Source organism: Kogia breviceps, chromosome X (assembly GCF_026419965.1).
Source record: "Kogia breviceps isolate mKogBre1 chromosome X, mKogBre1 haplotype 1, whole genome shotgun sequence".
In the NCBI taxonomy this organism is placed as follows: domain Eukaryota; kingdom Metazoa; phylum Chordata; class Mammalia; order Artiodactyla; family Physeteridae; genus Kogia; species Kogia breviceps.
The window spans coordinates 1,044,473-1,061,305 of NC_081330.1; the positions used below are offsets into that span (position 1 = coordinate 1,044,473).

A 16,833-nucleotide genomic window follows, 5' to 3' on the forward strand; every position below is an offset into this window, starting at 1 on the left:
TGTATTACAAATCTTTGGGTTTTGAAGCAAGTCCATTAACCTCGCTCTGCGTCCTTTGCAGAATGCGATTAATCCCTACTTTTGCAAGGTTGTATGGGGATTACAGACAGTGACGGAAGTCTTAGGTGACTGGTACACACTGAGAGCCCACCTGGCCAGGTGCTCTTGATGTGCCCAGAGCTCTAAGGTCCAGCCTTCCTGTCCGGAGGGCCACCTCCCACTCCCACCCCTACAGAGAGGCCAGATGTAAAAGAGCACAACACAGATGCTTTATTGTTTATAAAACATGAAAACCCAGGCCCCAGGGGATTCAAGTGATGCCAGGGAGGTGGAAAGAGAAGTCGGTAGGCCCCAGCATGGGGGCAAGGGGCTGGGTCTTGGGCCCTTGCTGCAGGCCCCATTTGGCTGGGCTCTGCTTCTGGAAAAGGGCAGCTCTTCTACCTGCAGCCCAGGGCTGGGCCCTGCCCGAGGGTCCCATACCTGTGGCTGACGGCCATCCCTGAGGAAGTGGTGCGCAGCTCCTCATCAGGGCAGGCGCCACCGCAGAAGCCAGGCCTGGCCACCGCCCCGCTTCAACAACCGTCCCTGTGGTGCACCCCCCACTCCCGGGAGAGAACACCCTGAAGGCAAGAAGGAAGGAGGCCCCGGCCTAAATGTCTTCCTCCCTGCGTGGCCAAGTGGGAGGGGCAGCTGAGACCCTTCTTTCAGCTGAAGAACCCCAGAGGAGCTGGAATGCTCACCAACTAGGAGAGGGCACCCGTTAAGGGTTCTGAACAAATCTGTCTGAAAAACCGCATCTGAGCTCAAAGCATCAGTCCGTCCCCCAGCCCAGCTTCGCGCAGGGCCAGAACCCAGAGGCGGCACCGATCGCCCGGCAGCTGGGACCCGCGTCCAGAGCCGCCTCGGTCCCAGGCCTCGCCGCCCCTCCCCGCCCCCGCCCCAGTCCAAGAGGAAGCCGGGGCGGGGTCTGGGCGGGGTGGCGCCTATCTCCCGGCCTGCAGGTGGTAGTGGAGCTGCTCGGCCTGGCTCTTCAGGCGCTGGAATTCCTCCTGGATGAAGTCCGTCAGGGCTTTGCGAATCTCCACCTGAGGGGAAGGACTGGGGCTGGCCTGCAGCCCTCAGGGAGCTTCGCCCAGGGTCCCTGGGAGGCCAAGGGCATAAGGGATAAGGGCTAGGACAGCTGTGGGATGGCCTGGGGGAGAACTCACAGCTGACTTGTTCTCTGCCCGGAGCCGCTCGAGCACAGGCAGGGCACTGAAGGGCTTCCCAATCAGCACGGTGATTTTCTGTGGGGAGACGGGCCGCCGGTGGGTGACAGGAACGGGGGGTGCCCACGGCCCCAGCACCCTGGGGGGCCAGAGGCCAAATCCTGTCCCCACCTTGCTGAGTACTCCCTCGGGTCCGCTCTAACCTCTTTAAAACGAGGTGGCTGGGCTCAGGGCCATCCAAGGGCCATCCCAGTTCCGGGGTCCATGCCCTCATCTTCCATCCTGTCCTGTCCCAATCCCAGGGCCTGCCCCGGCCCCAGCCCCGGCCCCGGCGCCAGGAAGCCCCCTCGCTTCACTCCGTTCCCCCTGCTGCAGCCTCAGTGGTGCTGGGTGGGAGTCACGGGGCAGATGGCAGAAAGACAGACAGACAGACAAGGTCAGTAGCCCTACCCACCTGTCCAAAGCGGGGGAAGTAGGGCGGGCTGTTAGGAAGGACGTCGTTCATTCCTGTAGCACAGTAGACAGAAGGCTGGGAAGCAGGTGTGGGGTGGAGCAGGGCAGCCCGGGCACCCCCTCTCTGCCACCCAGAGGAGAGCCACCCGCCAGTACCACTGAGTGAAGCCCCTCTCCCGGGGCCGCAGCCTTGGCTCACCGACGTGCCACAGCGGCAGAATGACAGGATTGAGATGACATTCGGCGATCAGGCGTCCGATCCCTACCCCACGGAGAGCAGAAACGGTGGCATGAGTGGAGCTTCGGGGCCAGCCTGCGGCCGGGGCCACTCGTGCCCTGCCCTCCCCCAGTTAAGCGCAGCTGCCCTGGGCCAGCACCTCTGCAAGGCAAGCCCGTGTCTCGGCACCCGCCCTTCCTGCTGCCCCCAACACGCTCCCCTGCCCCACCGGCCACGGTCCAGCCCAGCCGGAGAGGGCCAGTGGCTCTTACCCCACTTGAAGCGCAGGAACTCGGAGCTCATGTTCACCTTCCCTGTTGAGAGACAAGATGGAGGTGAGGCTTGGGGGCTGCCGGGCGGTGGCGGGGGGGGGGGGGGGCGGTCCCACCCATGTTCTTGAGAGGGTCACGACCCTGCCAGCCCCACTGACCTTCTGGGAAGATGTGCACCCAGTCCCCGCGGTTGAGCTTCTCCAAAATGAAATCCATTCCCTTCTGGTAGACGCCATCTCCTGCCAAGAGACAGTCCCTCACTTCACTCTCCGTCCTCCAGGGCCCCTCCTCCGCCCTCCCTGGGCACGAAGCAGCAGCTCCCCACCCCCCAGTGGGCAGCCCACACGAACACCTTCCAAGGCTGGTCCCTCTCGGGCCTGCTCAGCTGCCTCCCTGATTGGGCTCTTGGAGCTTTAGGATGAGCCACCCCTGGGGCGAGCCTACCATTTGCCGCCTCTGGCCCAGTCTGTTCGTGATTTCCAGCCTCACTTGGGCCCCAGATTCTGGACAGCGGCCCTTTCCCCGGGGTCTCTGCCAGGCCAGTTCCCGCAGCAACTCCTCACAGGCCCCCCAGCCCTTCCTGAGCCGCCAGCCTCTGCTGGCCCTGCCTCCTGCTGGCCCCTTCCTTGAAGGGCTCCCCCTGAAAACTAGACTCACCCTCAGCCAGGCCTCTCGGGAACGCGAGAGCATTTGACGGAACAGTGTCACTGAGAGTTGGGGAAAACTCAAACCTGCTGCATGGAAAACAGCAGGGTTGAGCCACCCCCAATGCTAGCAACACACGCCTTGGAGTTGCCCTGAGAACCACGACACTGGACCCAGGTGGCCCGGCGGTCAGCAACCACAGAGACATGAACGCCTAACGCCGCGTGCTGGCTCTTGACTTGGAGGCACATGGGGGCAATCTGTACCCACGCGCAGTTAAGAGCCTCACTCGTCAACCTTGTCTGTAGAGTGGACAGAGACAGAGAAGGGGGGAGGTTGAAGAAGTGGGGTAAATATCCTTATGTTATCAAGTAAGGAGTAGAGAGCCGCATCACAAAGACGGAGACAGACAGACTGACAGCAGGACTACTTGGGCCAATGCACTAGGAAATGGACTTTCAACCTGTTCTCTGCAAGGCGGAGTCTTTGGAAGGTGCTAGACAGGGATCCAGGAGTCTCAACCCAACCCAAATGGGAACCCGGCCCAGCAGCTCCATCAGGGGCTGGAGCTAGGGAGCAGTCACCCACTGCAGTTTCTCAGGGCGAGCGTTGCGGCTGAGAGCAGCAGTTTCCCTGCCTGGGCTCGCATTAGCCAGCAGGGCTGGGCTGCAGGGACGCAGGCTCCTGCTCTACAAAAACCCACTGGTGCAACCGAGCCATCCAGCTTGGAATCAAAATTTACAAATACCGGGCTTCCCTGGTGGCGCAGTGGTTGGGAGTCCGCCTGCTGATGCAGGGGTCACGGGTTCGTGCCCCGGTCCGGGAAGATCCCACGTGCCGCGGAGCGGCCGGGCCCGTGAGCCGTGGCCGCTGAGCCTGCGTGTCCGGAGCCTGTGCTCCACAACGGGAGAGGCCACAACGGTGAGAGGCCCGCGTATCACAAAAAAAAAAAAAAAAAAAAATTTACAAATACCGTGCTTTGGGAGCAACACTTCATAATGTTTAGCTTTTGTAAATGCTACTTCTACTCACTTGTATAGCTCGTGCAAGATCACTCTGACACTTCACGTCCTATCACAAGGCCTATGCTTGGGGGAAAAGGGGAATTTTCTGGAACACAGACGCAACATATGCCAGATACTTACTTTGCTTCAATACGTGTTGTTAGATCTTTGCTGCACGTCACATGCGTTTGAGAAACACCTTGTCCCTGCCCACTCTCTCTCACCAGAAGGTGCTTAGGATTAAGATTTCACTTGCTGCTTTTATTGTGCAGTAAAACTTAGATGTGGGTCAAAAAGAAGAATGAGACTAGAAGTGCACACGGAAGGCCTCTGAGGTTGCAGGAAGGAGGAGCTGAGACTCAGGGATGGGGTACGTGAGCAGAGCTGCCATCTCTCCGAGCAGCGCATGATAAACAACGCCGCGGTCACTTGCCATGACGTCATAGCCTCTGCTTGTGTTCTAGTGAAACGAAACAGCCTCCAAAAGCAGCAAAACGAGAAAGTGTTCCAGGTGGCTATCTCTGGGGAGTAACTAGGTCTGCGGATCTGGAGGGTGGGAGCTGCAGCTTTTGGTGAAAGAACCTTGTTTATTATTTGAGGTTACTTTCTTGGATTTTACCATGTTTTACTGCCATCTACTAGAAATAAGATTTCCCTGACCTCCAACGCCCTTTGGTTACTTCCTCTTCACAACCCAACCTCTGGGAGGAGTGGCCACCCCCCCACCCCCCACCCCCGCTGTCTACCGCCCCCCCCGCCCCGCCCCGAAGCTCCTGTGGCCGTCAGTCCAGAGAAATGGCTTCTCCAGGGTCACTGGAGGCCCCCACAGTACCGAGGGGCCCTGCTTTGCTTCTTTCCTCTCTGGCAACTGCTCTCCGCTGTCTTGGTGGCTCATGTCTCCTTCTGTGCTGAGGTGCTGTCCTGGGCCCCTGCTCTCTCCGTGCTCTCCCTGTCTACGATCTCACTTCTATGTTTGTGACTTTGTTTGCAGTTGAGTTCCCGGTATCTTTATTCCCAAGCGTTCTTTTGAGTTCCAGAGCTGCGCATCTCACTGTCTCTGGACCGTTCCCTCCTCAGGTGACAGGCTCCTCTCAACTGCCATGCTGCCTTCCCCTAGTCCCATCCTCCCAGTGGCTCATGGTTACCAGACGTCACCTAGCGTCATCTTTGCGTTTTCTTTTCCTCTCCCCCTCCTACACACAGCCTATCAAGTCCTGTCCACTCCGCCTCCAGAGCGTATCCCAAAGCCGTCTCGTCTCTGCTCTCCGTGGTGACCCCCAGAGGCCCAGCTACAATCCTCGACCCTGCTTCTGCCCTCCAGGCACACTGCAGCCGGGAGCTCTCTCTCTAACCACGCTCGAAAGCCCCGTCACTACCCTGATGAGAAAGCGGAGCCCAAATTATTCACATGATTGTTCCAGAACCTTCACTTTCAGCCTGCAATGCACGTTGTCTACCTTTATCACATACCTCTCCAGTGTCTGCTACATGCTTCCCGTGTCTAGGATGCCTTTCCTTTCATACTCTCCCTGGAAAAATCCTGCTTCTCCAGGGGAAAAAGCAACCTGGACTTGAATCCTGGCTTTGCCACCTCTTGCCCTGTGACCTTGGGCCAGCCCCTTTATCCCTGAGCCCCTTTATCTGGAGAAGAAGGATGAAATTGGGCCCTATGTCCGGAAGCTCTCGAGAGGTGCTGAGTAATCACTCAACGTCACGCCCCTCACCCCACAGCACAGGCCACCAGCACTGCCGTCAGTGAGTCTCTCTCAGCAACGTCCTCAAGAGAAGGAACCGGGGATAACGCCTCGTCCACTTCTAACACCGGAGCCAGAGGCACACAATCCTCAGGCAGTCGCAGGCAATGGAGTGCTCTCCAAGGAGCCACCGCCACCCCTCCCGCCGCAGGATGGAGCTGGGCCTCACGTGAGTGAGGCAGTGGCCCCCGGCTCCCTGGCTGCCCGTCCCACCAGGGTCCCTCTGCCCCCAGCACTGCCAAGTCAGAGGCATGGGCCCCCAGTCTCCCGGCCCCACGGGAGGCCAGAGAAGCCCCCGGAAGCACCTCACCTCGGCACACGGGCACGCACTTGCCCAAGCTGAAGAAGTGGGAGTGCAGCTCCTTGGTGAAGCAGATGTCTGCAGCCGCGGGGGTCCTGGAGTGGGGACAGATGCGGTCAGCGCGGCCTCCCCTGCACCCTGCTTCTCTGCCCTGCCCCCAGCATGAGGCCTGACATCGTGGGCAGTGCAGAATGGAGGGACAGGAGGGCCTGCGGGGCCCCACCCCGTGCCCTGCCTGGACTGCTGGACGCTCCTCACCAACGCATCACCTTCAGGTTCCAGATGTGGCGGAGTTTCAGGATCCCTGGAGAAGGAGAGGAAAGACTTCATGCCCCAGCTTACCTTGTACCTAGGGGGCGCCGATTTCTGTCACCCTGTTTCGGGGAATGAGGAACATGGACAGCAGCACTACCATTTCCCTGTGGCCCAAAGTGGCATCTTCCTGACCCTTGGGCTGGACCCCCAAGTTCTCCCTGGCCCCTCCCTCTCTCCTGCCTCCTATGTCTTATTAGTCACCACAGCTGGTCTGCCTACCTCCCCGATACATTCTGACGCTGCCTGTTCTTCTACCCATTCCCCCATTGTCACTGCCACCACCCTGGTCCAGATTACTGGATGGCTCTAGAGCCTCCTTCCTGGTCTCCTGGAATCTGCCTGTGGCACCCTGCAGGCCATGCTCTCTGCCTGGCAGCAAGGGAGAGCTATGAAAGGCTCTGATTTGACCAAATGGCTCCCCACGAGCTCTGCCTCCTAGTCTATAACCTCCTGAGTTCAGCAGTAGGAGTCCCGGGCACCCCTGTACCCAGCCATCTGGGTTACTGGAGCCAAGGCCCCCCCCTCCGTGAAGTCAGCAGAGCAGGAACTTCTAGGTGGGGCAGCAGGCTCCCAAATGGGGCTGGTGGAAGGCTACAAACCCAGCCTGGGGCAAACCTGGAAACAGGACACAGGTCTTCCAGTCCCTAGCCCAGAGTTTCCTTGACAGGACACTCTGTGGTCCTCAGATTTGTTCCCAAGGCTTTTTGGAACCATCAACAGTTTAGAGAATGCGGGGGTCTGACACATTGGGCCTGATACATCAGAGTAAAGAAGCTGTCAGACCTCGCCCTGCGGGCCATTCCCTCCAAATATCTGAGGCCCTCTCCAAATTACACTCCCTAGGAGGATGCTGAAGTGGCCACAAATCAAACTTTCATCCCTGGGGCAGGACATCCCAGAAACAGGAGTGCCAGAGCTACGCAAAGCAGCCCGTGAGGAGTGAGTTTGTTCTGCTTGTGTTTGGCCCTGTCCCAGGTTCCCTCCTTGCTTCCCCAAACCAAGCACACTGGCCCGTGTACCCCAGAGGTGAGGGTCATCCATGCAGGACTGGTGATTGGACACCGTGATGAGGGGTGTGGCTGGGCCTCGGTTCTCGATGAGCTCGTACAGCACCTCCTTGTTGTGGACGGTGAGGTAGTTCATGTACTCTGGAGGGAGAGCGGAAGGGTCAGGATCTTGGCCTCCTTTCCAGGGAGCCCAGGGCTCCCCCCCCCCGGCCAAGCCAGCCCCTGCCAGGGCCCCCAACCCCGAACCCCAACTCTGGTTGGGCGTGGGCACCCGTGGCCAACCCTGCCTCGGCTTTGGGTCCACTCACTGGTCCAGAAGCAGCTGTAGGTGCCCACCAAGCCCATGACGACGCTGCTGGCCAGGGTCCAGGTGAGCGGCGGCACCGCGGGAAACGGCCATTTCACATGTAGGGGCATCTCCCCCCGACCGAGCTTCCCCCCCCCCGCCGCCGGCGGCCCGGCGCTCCCCCTGCCCTGGGGCAGGCTGCGGGGCTACTCCAGGTCTGTGTCCTCAACCGCTCGGGGGATGGGTCCCTAACAGGCCCGTGCCAGAGACGGGCGCCGCGGCTCGGCGCGACAGGGGACTCGACCAAGGTCACCTAGTGGGTCAGGCCAGAACCGGGCCCGGCCCCGATCTCTCGCCACACGCTAGCCGCCCTGGAGCCAGGAGACGGGGTGCGCACTGAGGACCTAGCGCGTACGGGGGCAGAATCCGCGAGGCCCCCGCACCCGCCGGAAAGCGAGCCTGCGACGGCACCGGGCTCTACCGCCATCTGTCGCAAAACGCGCTCGGGCCGCTTGACGGCAGCGGGGGCGGGCCCGCGAGCCGCGTGGCCCCGCCCCGCTCCGGAGCAGTCCTGCAGTTTGTTTTTTGTTTTTTGTTTTTTGTTGTTGTTGTTTGTTTTTTGTGTGTGTGCGGTACGCGGGCCTCTCGCTGTTGTGGCCTCTCCCGTTGCGGAGCACAGGCTCCGGACGGACGCGCAGGCTCAGCGGCCATGACTCACGGGCCCAGCCGCTCCGCGGCATGTGGGATCTTCCCGGACCGGGGTATACGAACTGGCGTCCCCTGCATCGGCAGGCGGACTCTCAACCACTGCGCCACCAGGGAAGCCCTGCAGGTCCGTTTTGTCTCATTAGTTCCTCCCCAGTAGTCTCCGTGAGTAACATGGGCTGCACAGCACGATTACCTGACACCACGCGACATCGGGGCGGGTTTCCCTGGTGGTGCAGTGGTTAAGAGTTTGCTTGCCATTGTTGGGGACACGGGTTTGAGCCCTGGTCAGGGAAGATCCCACATGCTGCGGCGCAGCTAAGCCCACGTGCTACCCGCGAGCCTAGAGCCCATGCTCCGTAACAAGAGAAGCCACTGCAATGAGAAAATCGTGCATTGCACGCAGCAACGAAGACCCAATGAAGCCAAGAATAAATAAATAAAATACATTTATTTTTTTAAAAAAAGGGGCTTCCCTGGTGGCGCAGTGGTTGAGAGTCCGCCTGCCGATGCAGGGGACACGGGTTTGTGCCCTGGTCTGGGAAGATCCCACATGCCGCGGAGCGGCTGGGCCTGTGAGCCATGGCCGCTGGGCCAGCGCGTCCGGAGCAAGATCGGGGCTGCTGGAGCACTTTTACTTTGGTTTTTTTTCCCCTTTGTTTTCTTTAATTTCATATAACATGGAATTAACCATTTTATAGCATTGTATATTACATACATTATTTTATGTGTGTAAAATATGTAATGTTATGTATTGTATATGTTACATTATGTAATTTTACATAATTAGCTACATACAATTTATTTAATTTTTAAAATTAATGAATTTATTTTTGGCTGCATTGGGTCTTCGTTGCTGCGCGTGGGCTTTCTCTAGTTGCGTGGAGCAGGGGCTACTCTTCCGTTGCGGTGCGTGGGCTTCTCACTGAGGTGGCTTCTTTTGTTGTGGAGCGCGGCCTCTAGGTACAAGGGCTTCAGTAATTGTGGCACGCGGGCTCCAGTAGTTGTGGCTCGCGGGCTCTAGAGCGCAGGCTCAGTAGTTGTGGCGCACGGGCTTAGTTGCTCCGCGGCATGTGGGATCTTCCCGGACCAGGGCTCGAACCCGTGTCCCCTGCATTGGCAGGCGGACTCTCAACCACTGCGCCACTAGGGAAGCCCTACAACTTTATATAATCACAGTACTACAGAACTGTACTACACGAATGTATGTATGTAATATAATGTAACGTGATGCAATATGTAATATATAGCAGCATATAACATACGATAAGAAATACTATATATATTACAGTATTTTATATCGTTTAGTACACCCACAGTGTTGTCAACCACCACCTCTAACTAGGTGCAAACGTGTTCATCACCCCAAAAAGAAAGCCCTGTAGTCGTTAAGCAGTCTGTTTTTTATTTTTAAAGCAAAGTATAATTTTATTGATTAAAAAATATTTTTCCCGGGAATTCCCTGGCGGTCCGGTGGTTAGGACTCAGTGCTCTCACTGCCGAGGGCCTGGGTTCAATCCCTGGTCCGGAACTAAGATCCAGGGAGACGCGGAAAAAAAAAAAATCCCAGTCTTGGGCTCATCACCACCCCCAATCCATTAGCACGTAGGTCCTGCCAACGGGGACATTGCCCCGAAGACCGCACTACAACCACCTAGTAAGGACCCATCGCCCGCCCGCAGACACCGCCTGAGTCCCCCACTTGTCCCAGCGGCGACAGTGCAGGACCCCCACGGGGCAGAGCTGCCAGCGCTCTAATCTCTCAGGTACAGTTTTTTAGTCCGCCCTCGGCTTCCACCACCATGGCCAGTTCCTGCGCCGACTGTCGCTCGCTTTGGGTATTCAGAGCGCTCAGGAGTGCGCAGCCACACCGGGCCCGGCCCGAGGACTTGGAGAGAAGACTCTTGTCCTCGGGGGTGCCCAGGCTCGCCGCGGGGCTTCCCTCTGTCGGGCACGCGCTCCAGCTCTGGAGTCTTCCCCACTGTATCCTTCCTGCAGGCGGCCGGGGACGGGGGCTGAGCGCCGGGCCTGGGAGAGCGCAGAACAGAGTCTGCGCTCGGGCGCCCGCAGCTCCTCGCCGCGCGCCCTGGGCACAGGCAAAACTCTGACTCACAGCTCGGTCATCTGCTCAAACCGTCCCCCGCCTTCGCCTCCGCTAGCGCCCTGTCCCACCCGGGCGGGGAAGGCGGGGTCTGGTGGGAAAGTGGGCGGCCGGATCCGCGCCAGGCCAGCTGCCCAACCTCCCTGCGGCCTCCGGGACGGAGCCAGGACCGGGCCCGCCCACCGGGAAGGGTGGGGCTGCCGAACCAGCCCGGAATGGTGGGGAGAGTTGAGAGCCTGTTCCTATATTTTCGTCTACGGTCTCTGCCCAGTCAGACGCTGTGCTTCCGTGGGGAGTCGCGATCCGCAGACATCACAGGAAGGTGGTGTGGAGACGACCCGGTCTGCGCAGGTATGGGAGCCCTCTGGCCAGAGGGAAGGAGGAAGTTGCCCCCAGCCTGTGAGGGAAGGCGAGAGGAGAAGGGGATCCCAGGGCTGGGGCTAAGGGCTGGTGTTGGGAGCCCAGACCGACTTTGGGCCGAGGCCAGGAACTGTCTAGTTTTTTTTCCTCTGCCCACCTGGGAGCCCCTGGCCCCAGAGCCTCCAAGCCTGCCCTTGCCAGCCCAGGGCTGCCTAAAGGCCTACATACATCCCAGAATAGATACCAGGGCAGGGAGCCCAAACTAGCATGAATGACAGAGCAGGTGGCTAGGGAGAAACAGGCATAGAGCCCAGGCAGGCAGAAAGTGAAACCAAGGGGGAAGGTGACAGGGCAACAAGAAAAGCAGGCAGACAGAAGTAGAGGGACTTAACACATCGCTGTATGAGGGCAACCCCAACAGGGAGTTGAGCAAGGGCCTGAGCCCAAAAGACAGGGCAAAGCCTGGGAGCCTGAGAGAAAGGTAAACTGAGAAAGACACTCAGGAAGAGGGGGGCTCCAGCTGGTAAGATGAACAAGTAGGGCTCACCAGTGGTGGAGGGCATGTGGAGAGGGGCTGCATCACACACTGCAGTGTGGTGAGTTGGTGTACCCGAGATCATTCTAAATGCATACGCCCTTGAATCCAACAATTATACTGCTGGGAGTTTGTCTTAAGCATACTGTCTGCCAAATGAGGAGACAGAGATGCACCAACATGGTCCTTCTAGTTGCTAATGGCAGTGAAAAGTTGGAATCAACTCTAAGGCTGAACCCTTGTGAACTGCTGGTGGGAATGTAACGTGAGGCAGCGACTGTGGAAAATAGTACGGCAGTTCCTCAAAAAAATTAAATATAGGATTACCGTATGTTCCAGCAATTTCACTTCTAGGTATCTAACCGAAAGGATTGAAAGCAGGAACTTGAAGAGAGATTTGTACACTCATGTTCACAGTAGCACTATTGACAGTAGCCAGTAAGTGGAAGCAACCCAGTGTCCATGGATAGGTGAATAGATGAACAAAATGTGGTCCCTCCATACAGTGGAATGTTATTTAGAATTTAAAAGGAAGGACATTCTGACATGGATGAAATAAGCGCATTATGATCAGTGAAATCAAACGGTCACAGATACTGTATGACTCCACTTGTATGAGCTGCTTAGACTCATCAGATTCCTAGAGACAGAAAGTAGGATGGGCTGGGGGAGGGGGCACAGGCTGGGGGAGGGGGCACAGGCTGGGGGAGGGGGAGGGGGGCACGGGCTGGGGGAGGGGGGGTGGGGGTTAGTGTCTAATGGGGACAGAGTTTCAGTTTGGGAAGATGGAAAAGTTCTGGCGATGGATGGTGGGGATGGTTGCAGAACAATGTGAAGGTGCTTCCTGCCACTGAACTTAAAAATGGTTAAGATGGTGAACGTGATGCTATGCGTATTTGACCGCAATTAAAAAGAACGAGATTGAACCATACATGCTGATGTCGGAAGGTGTCCACAAGGAAGAAAGGCAGGAAATGTGTGATGCTGGCAGCTCTGGGAGGCTGGTGCTGGGCAGCAGCAGGATGGCATCACTTTCTCTGTCGCATATTACCATGTCCTTCTGGAACTAGAATTGAACCCAACTGGGACCTGAACCTGTAGCAACCTGGATTCCTCTGGAGGGTTCCAGAAGCCCATACACGGCCATGCACTGCTCCTGCTCCTCCTCCTCCTCCTGGCCAGTGGGGCTGAGACCTTTCACATCTGTGCTTTTAACACCCAGCGGCTGACGCTCAACAAGGTGGCCAGGGAGCCTGTGCTGGACACCTTAGTTCGGGTAGGTTCATCACTGCAGAGAAGCTGTGTCCCGAAGGACCATGGCCCAAAGCCCCGAGCCCTACCTGACCAGGGGCATGTGCCAGAGAAGAGGGGACATCAGGAGACATGGTGTGCAGACATGGAGCACCTTCCTTCCCTGTCGCTGGCCTCAGTCTCCTCCTCCATAAAGTGGGTGTGGTGTTGGGGGAGATGGCATTCAGTCTTCTCCTGGGTCCCTTCTAGCCTCGCTGCTCTGTTTGGCCTGCAGCCAGCGTGTCATGACATTCTTGGCCTCGCTGGGGCCAGGTCCCCAGGGATACCACCCCTCTCCCAGGGTGGCTGGCACTGAGTGGGGCTGGCCTTCCTGGTGTCCTGCAGATCCTGGCTCGCTGTGACATCACAGTGCTGCAGGAGGTGGTGGACTCTACTGGCAGTGCCATCCCGCTCCTGCTTCGAGAACTCAACCGGTGAGGAGGGCTCTGTGGGTCTAAACTAGGGGCCCCACAGAGCCTCAGGGCCGCTGACCCAAGGTTCCCCTTTCCTGGCAGATTTGATGACTCTGGGCCCTACAGCTTCCTGAGCAGCCTCCTGCTGGGGCGTGGCACGTACAAGGAGAAATACGTGTATATCTACCGGTGAGTGCAGATGGTGACCGGGGTGGTCTGGACACCTGGCCCGGTGTGGGGTGGAGCAATAGCCCCAAGGGTGGCCCTCACCTCCGCATCACACTTTTTCTCGTCAGTGGTTCTACCCTGGGGTCTTCTTGTCCTCTACCCCGGACAGCTTTAGTGCCCATGTGTCCCTCCAGCAGGTGGCCTTCCTTCTGCAAGCACAGAAGTGGGGCCCCCCGCCTCTCTCCTGTGGAAGCCACAGGGGCTCTGGGTGAGGCTGGCTCCCTCTTTGGGAGTGACTGCTTGCAGCTTCTGGAAAGAGGCTCACCAGGGGCCTGTCATGGGTCCTGGGCAGACCCAGTTTCTGGAAACAGCCCTAAAGTCCCTGGGAGGATAGCCTGGCAGGGGGTGGGGGGGTCCGGATTGAGAGGGCAAGGGTGGCAGTCAGGGAAGGAGACCTGTTCCTCTATATAGATGAAATTACATAATGTCTAGAATTCACTCCAAAATGATGGGGGAACAGAGACACGCCCATACAACAGTACCGTGCATAACAAACTCAAAGTGGAAATGATCCGAGTGTCCGTCAGCTGATGAACAGATAAACAAAAGGCGGCCTCTCCACGTGTAGTGGAGTATCATTCAGCCTAAGAAGGAAGGAAGTCTGAGCCAGGCTGCAGCCTGGACGGGCCTGAAACATGTGCTAAGGGAAAGAACCAGACACAGACGACTGTGTATTATTGGATTCTGTTCACATGAAGTGTCCAGCAGAGGCGAATGTAGAGACAGAGGACAAATCAGGGGCTGCCGGGGGCTGGCGGGGGGGGGGGGGGACGGGACCTGCTCGTGGGCGAGGTTTCTCTGGGGTGGTAAGAATGTTCTAAAATTGATTGTGATGATGGTTGCACAACCTTGTGAAAGTACTGACCACCACTGAATTGTGCATTTTAAACAGGTGAGTTTTACGATGTGCAAATTATGTCTCAATCTAAAAGAAGTTCTAGAAAGAAAGGCTAGGCATGCTGTGCTTACATGAAATGGAGCTGCTGGTGGAGGGCCCGCTCCGAGTGCCAGGTCTCATGTGGGCACTTGCAAACTGAAACCAGTGGTCCACCAGGTCACAGAAGACGCAGGTCCTGGATTCCTACGTGTACGACGACCAGGATGACCTCTTTGCCCGGGAGCCCTTTGTGTGCCGGTTCTCTTTGCCCAGCAAGGGTAGGTAGGGATGAAGGGTGGCCCGCTATGAGGGAGCAGGAATGGGGTCTGGTGGCTCCCACGGGGCTTTGGGGGGACTGGGCAGAGGAGGGCCAGGAGTGGCCAGGAGCCCTGTCCCTGGGGCCTTGCAGTCCTTCCCAGCCTGGTGCTGGTCCCTCTGCACACCACGCCGAAGGCCGTAGAGACGGAGCTGAACGCCCTGTACCACGTGTTTCTGGATGCCTCCCAGCGCTGGCAGAGCGAGGTAGGGCCGGGCCAATTGTATGGGAGGGAGGGGGACAGGACGGCCAGGTGGCCAGGCCCGACTGCTGCTTCCCTCTCCAGGACGTGATCCTGCTTGGGGACTTCAATGCTGACTGTGCTTCGCTGACCAAAAAGCACCTGGATGACCTAGTCCTTCGGACTCAGGCTGGCTTCCACTGGGCCATCGCTGATGGCGTGGATACCACGGTGCGGGCCAGCACCCACTGCACCTACGACCGCATAGTGCTACACGGGGAGCATCTCCAGAGTCTGCTGCGCGGCGCAGCCGCCTTCGACTTCCCCCGGAGCTTTGGGCTCACCGAGGAGGAGGTAAAGGGGTGAGGCAGGAACGAACGGGCTCACCGGGAAGGCCCTGGGCCCCGATACTGATGCTTTGGCCCACTGCCTCCCCCCAGGCCCTCAACATCAGCGATCACTACCCCGTGGAGGCGGAGCTGAGCTATGCGGTGCACGGGGCCCAGCCCCTCAGCCTGGCCACTCTGTTATTGTCGCTGCTGCTCCTGCCGCTCCTGTCCCCCCAGCTGGGCCTGGTGGCCTGAAGCCACCGCATACCAGCTGCCCACGGAAGTGAGGACTGCGCTGTTTTCTGGACTCAAATCCCCGCCCCCCTTCTATCCTGCCCTGCCCGTCCTGTACGTGCCTTTGCTTTGGCTGTGTTCTTTGCTTGGGCCTGTGCTTGGCACTAGAATGTGGAAGAGAAAGGAAGGGGCCCTGAGGCTGGAACCATGGCACTCCCCCCAGGTAGTGTCAGGAGTGAGGACAAAAAGCCGGCTCCAGGGCTGGGGGAGGGGTCCGGGAGCTAAAATGCCCCATGCCGCAGTGAAGATCCCACGTGTCACAACTAAGACCCCGATGCAGCCAAATAAATAAATTTTTATTGTATGACAAGACCATACATGCTGAGAACAGAAAGCTAGATTGCAGGAATATTACTTGTGTAGCAGACACCGTAAAGGGTCATCATCTTTATCATACGTGGGACTTATATGAACCAAGACCCCAGGCGCGCGCACGCACACGTACACACACACACACACACACACACGCACACGCACACGCACGCGCACGCGCGGCTAACAGGAAATGTTTTTAAGTTCATTGTAACGCAGCTAGCTGCCCTGACACCTCTGGTCAAGTCCATGTTCAGAACCGCCATGCGGTTTGGCCCCCACCACCCAGGATGCTGTCGGGCACTGCCTGGAAGAGGCTGGTTACCAAAGCTACAGGTGGCACACAAAGTATCTACATAAACCAGGTATACTATCTACAAAAACTTACTGTGTAACCTTAAAAGCTGTGTGGCTACGTGAGCCCCCAGGGGAAAGGGCTACAGGACAGGACATACAGGCGAAGGTGACAATGACCCCACTTAGTGTCATCACAGAACCCCTCCTTCCCCAGCTCCATTTCCCAGAGAACAGACCTCATTAAAGAGGGCTGGCAGGACATCAGAGCCGTTGAAGCGCATGTTTTTATGATTTAGACGCAAGCATCAACTTTAGGTTAAAAGGTAGTTTTAAACTAGAAATGGCAGCTGCTAAGGATTACAAAATGCCACAGGCCTCTCAGGCCTGTGCTGCATGCAGTCCTGGCCAGACTGCAGCAAGGTCTCCCGCTACTATGCTGGCCTCTGGAACCGAATCCCTTGAGGGTCCTCCTCTTCATCCAGGCTCACAGCCTCAGGCCACCCCACCTAGCAGAGCTCTGGGACTTGACTGCTCTAACAGCAGGGTGGCCCTGGCAGTTGGTGTCAGACAGCACCCAGGATCCCCTGGGCCAAAGAGGGCACTGCACACTACTTGCCCAAAGGTCTCTTGTTGCCAAGCCCTATCTCGGCCACAGGAGCTTGGTATCAGGAGTAAAGGGCCCCGGGAGTGAGGACCTATAACGGCTTAGGACGGGGCGGGGTGACAAGTCTGCAGACAAGGAAATGTGGTTAGGCCCAGGACAAATGTTTACTCCAGGAGTAACTGGTGAAAATACAGCCAGAACCATTTTGGTCTGGTTCTTTCCTCCCTGTGTCCAACAGTGTTCCTGTCCTGGTCTGGGACCCTTGGGGAAGAGCTTCCACAGCTGCCTGAGACCCTTTCCCATCACCCAGGGTGGGGGCTTTACTAAGGAAATGCTCCACGCACATGCAGGGGGACTTGTGACCCTACTGCCTGGGATCTAAGGCAGGTCCAAGTACTGGTCCTGGTGCTGGCCCTGCTAAGTGCCAACTGGCCAGCTTAGGTGTCAGCCTTTTTCTAAAGAGAAGGGACGGCAACCCTAGGGCTCCCAGAGGCTCCCCACCCGCCATGAATCCACATGCAAAGACAAG

At 57.8% G+C, this 16,833-nt stretch overlaps 2 protein-coding genes across 3 annotated transcripts; one reads left to right on the forward strand and one right to left on the reverse strand.

Moving 5' to 3' along the window:
• Positions 1-247: 247 nt before the first annotated feature.
• On the reverse strand, positions 248-7,949 carry TAFAZZIN (tafazzin, phospholipid-lysophospholipid transacylase). 2 transcript variants are annotated; one of them, XM_059049713.2, is made up of 10 exons: positions 7,485-7,949; positions 7,189-7,317; positions 6,113-6,158; positions 5,864-5,949; positions 2,309-2,389; positions 2,151-2,192; positions 1,861-1,923; positions 1,663-1,715; positions 1,209-1,286; positions 248-1,085 (listed from the first exon to the last, which is right to left on the reverse strand). In XM_059049713.2, exons 1-10 carry the CDS (start codon positions 7,591-7,593, stop codon positions 984-986), a joined length of 789 nt encoding a protein of 262 aa, XP_058905696.1. In that variant the 5' UTR covers positions 7,594-7,949; the 3' UTR covers positions 248-983. The 2 variants fall into 2 exon arrangements, with proteins under 2 accessions (XP_058905696.1, XP_066880052.1); XM_067023951.1 differs by having other exon boundaries at positions 249-1,085; positions 7,416-7,633.
• Positions 7,458-15,395, forward strand: DNASE1L1 (deoxyribonuclease 1 like 1). The gene is given in 11 exon segments (XM_059049720.2): positions 7,458-7,546; positions 9,770-9,906; positions 9,908-9,933; positions 10,540-10,619; positions 12,386-12,439; positions 12,799-12,887; positions 12,969-13,055; positions 14,149-14,249; positions 14,381-14,493; positions 14,574-14,822; positions 14,909-15,395. Coding segments are annotated over 11 exon segments (1,107 nt in total). The 5' UTR covers positions 7,458-7,519; the 3' UTR covers positions 15,053-15,395.
• Positions 15,396-16,833: the final 1,438 nt, after the last annotated feature.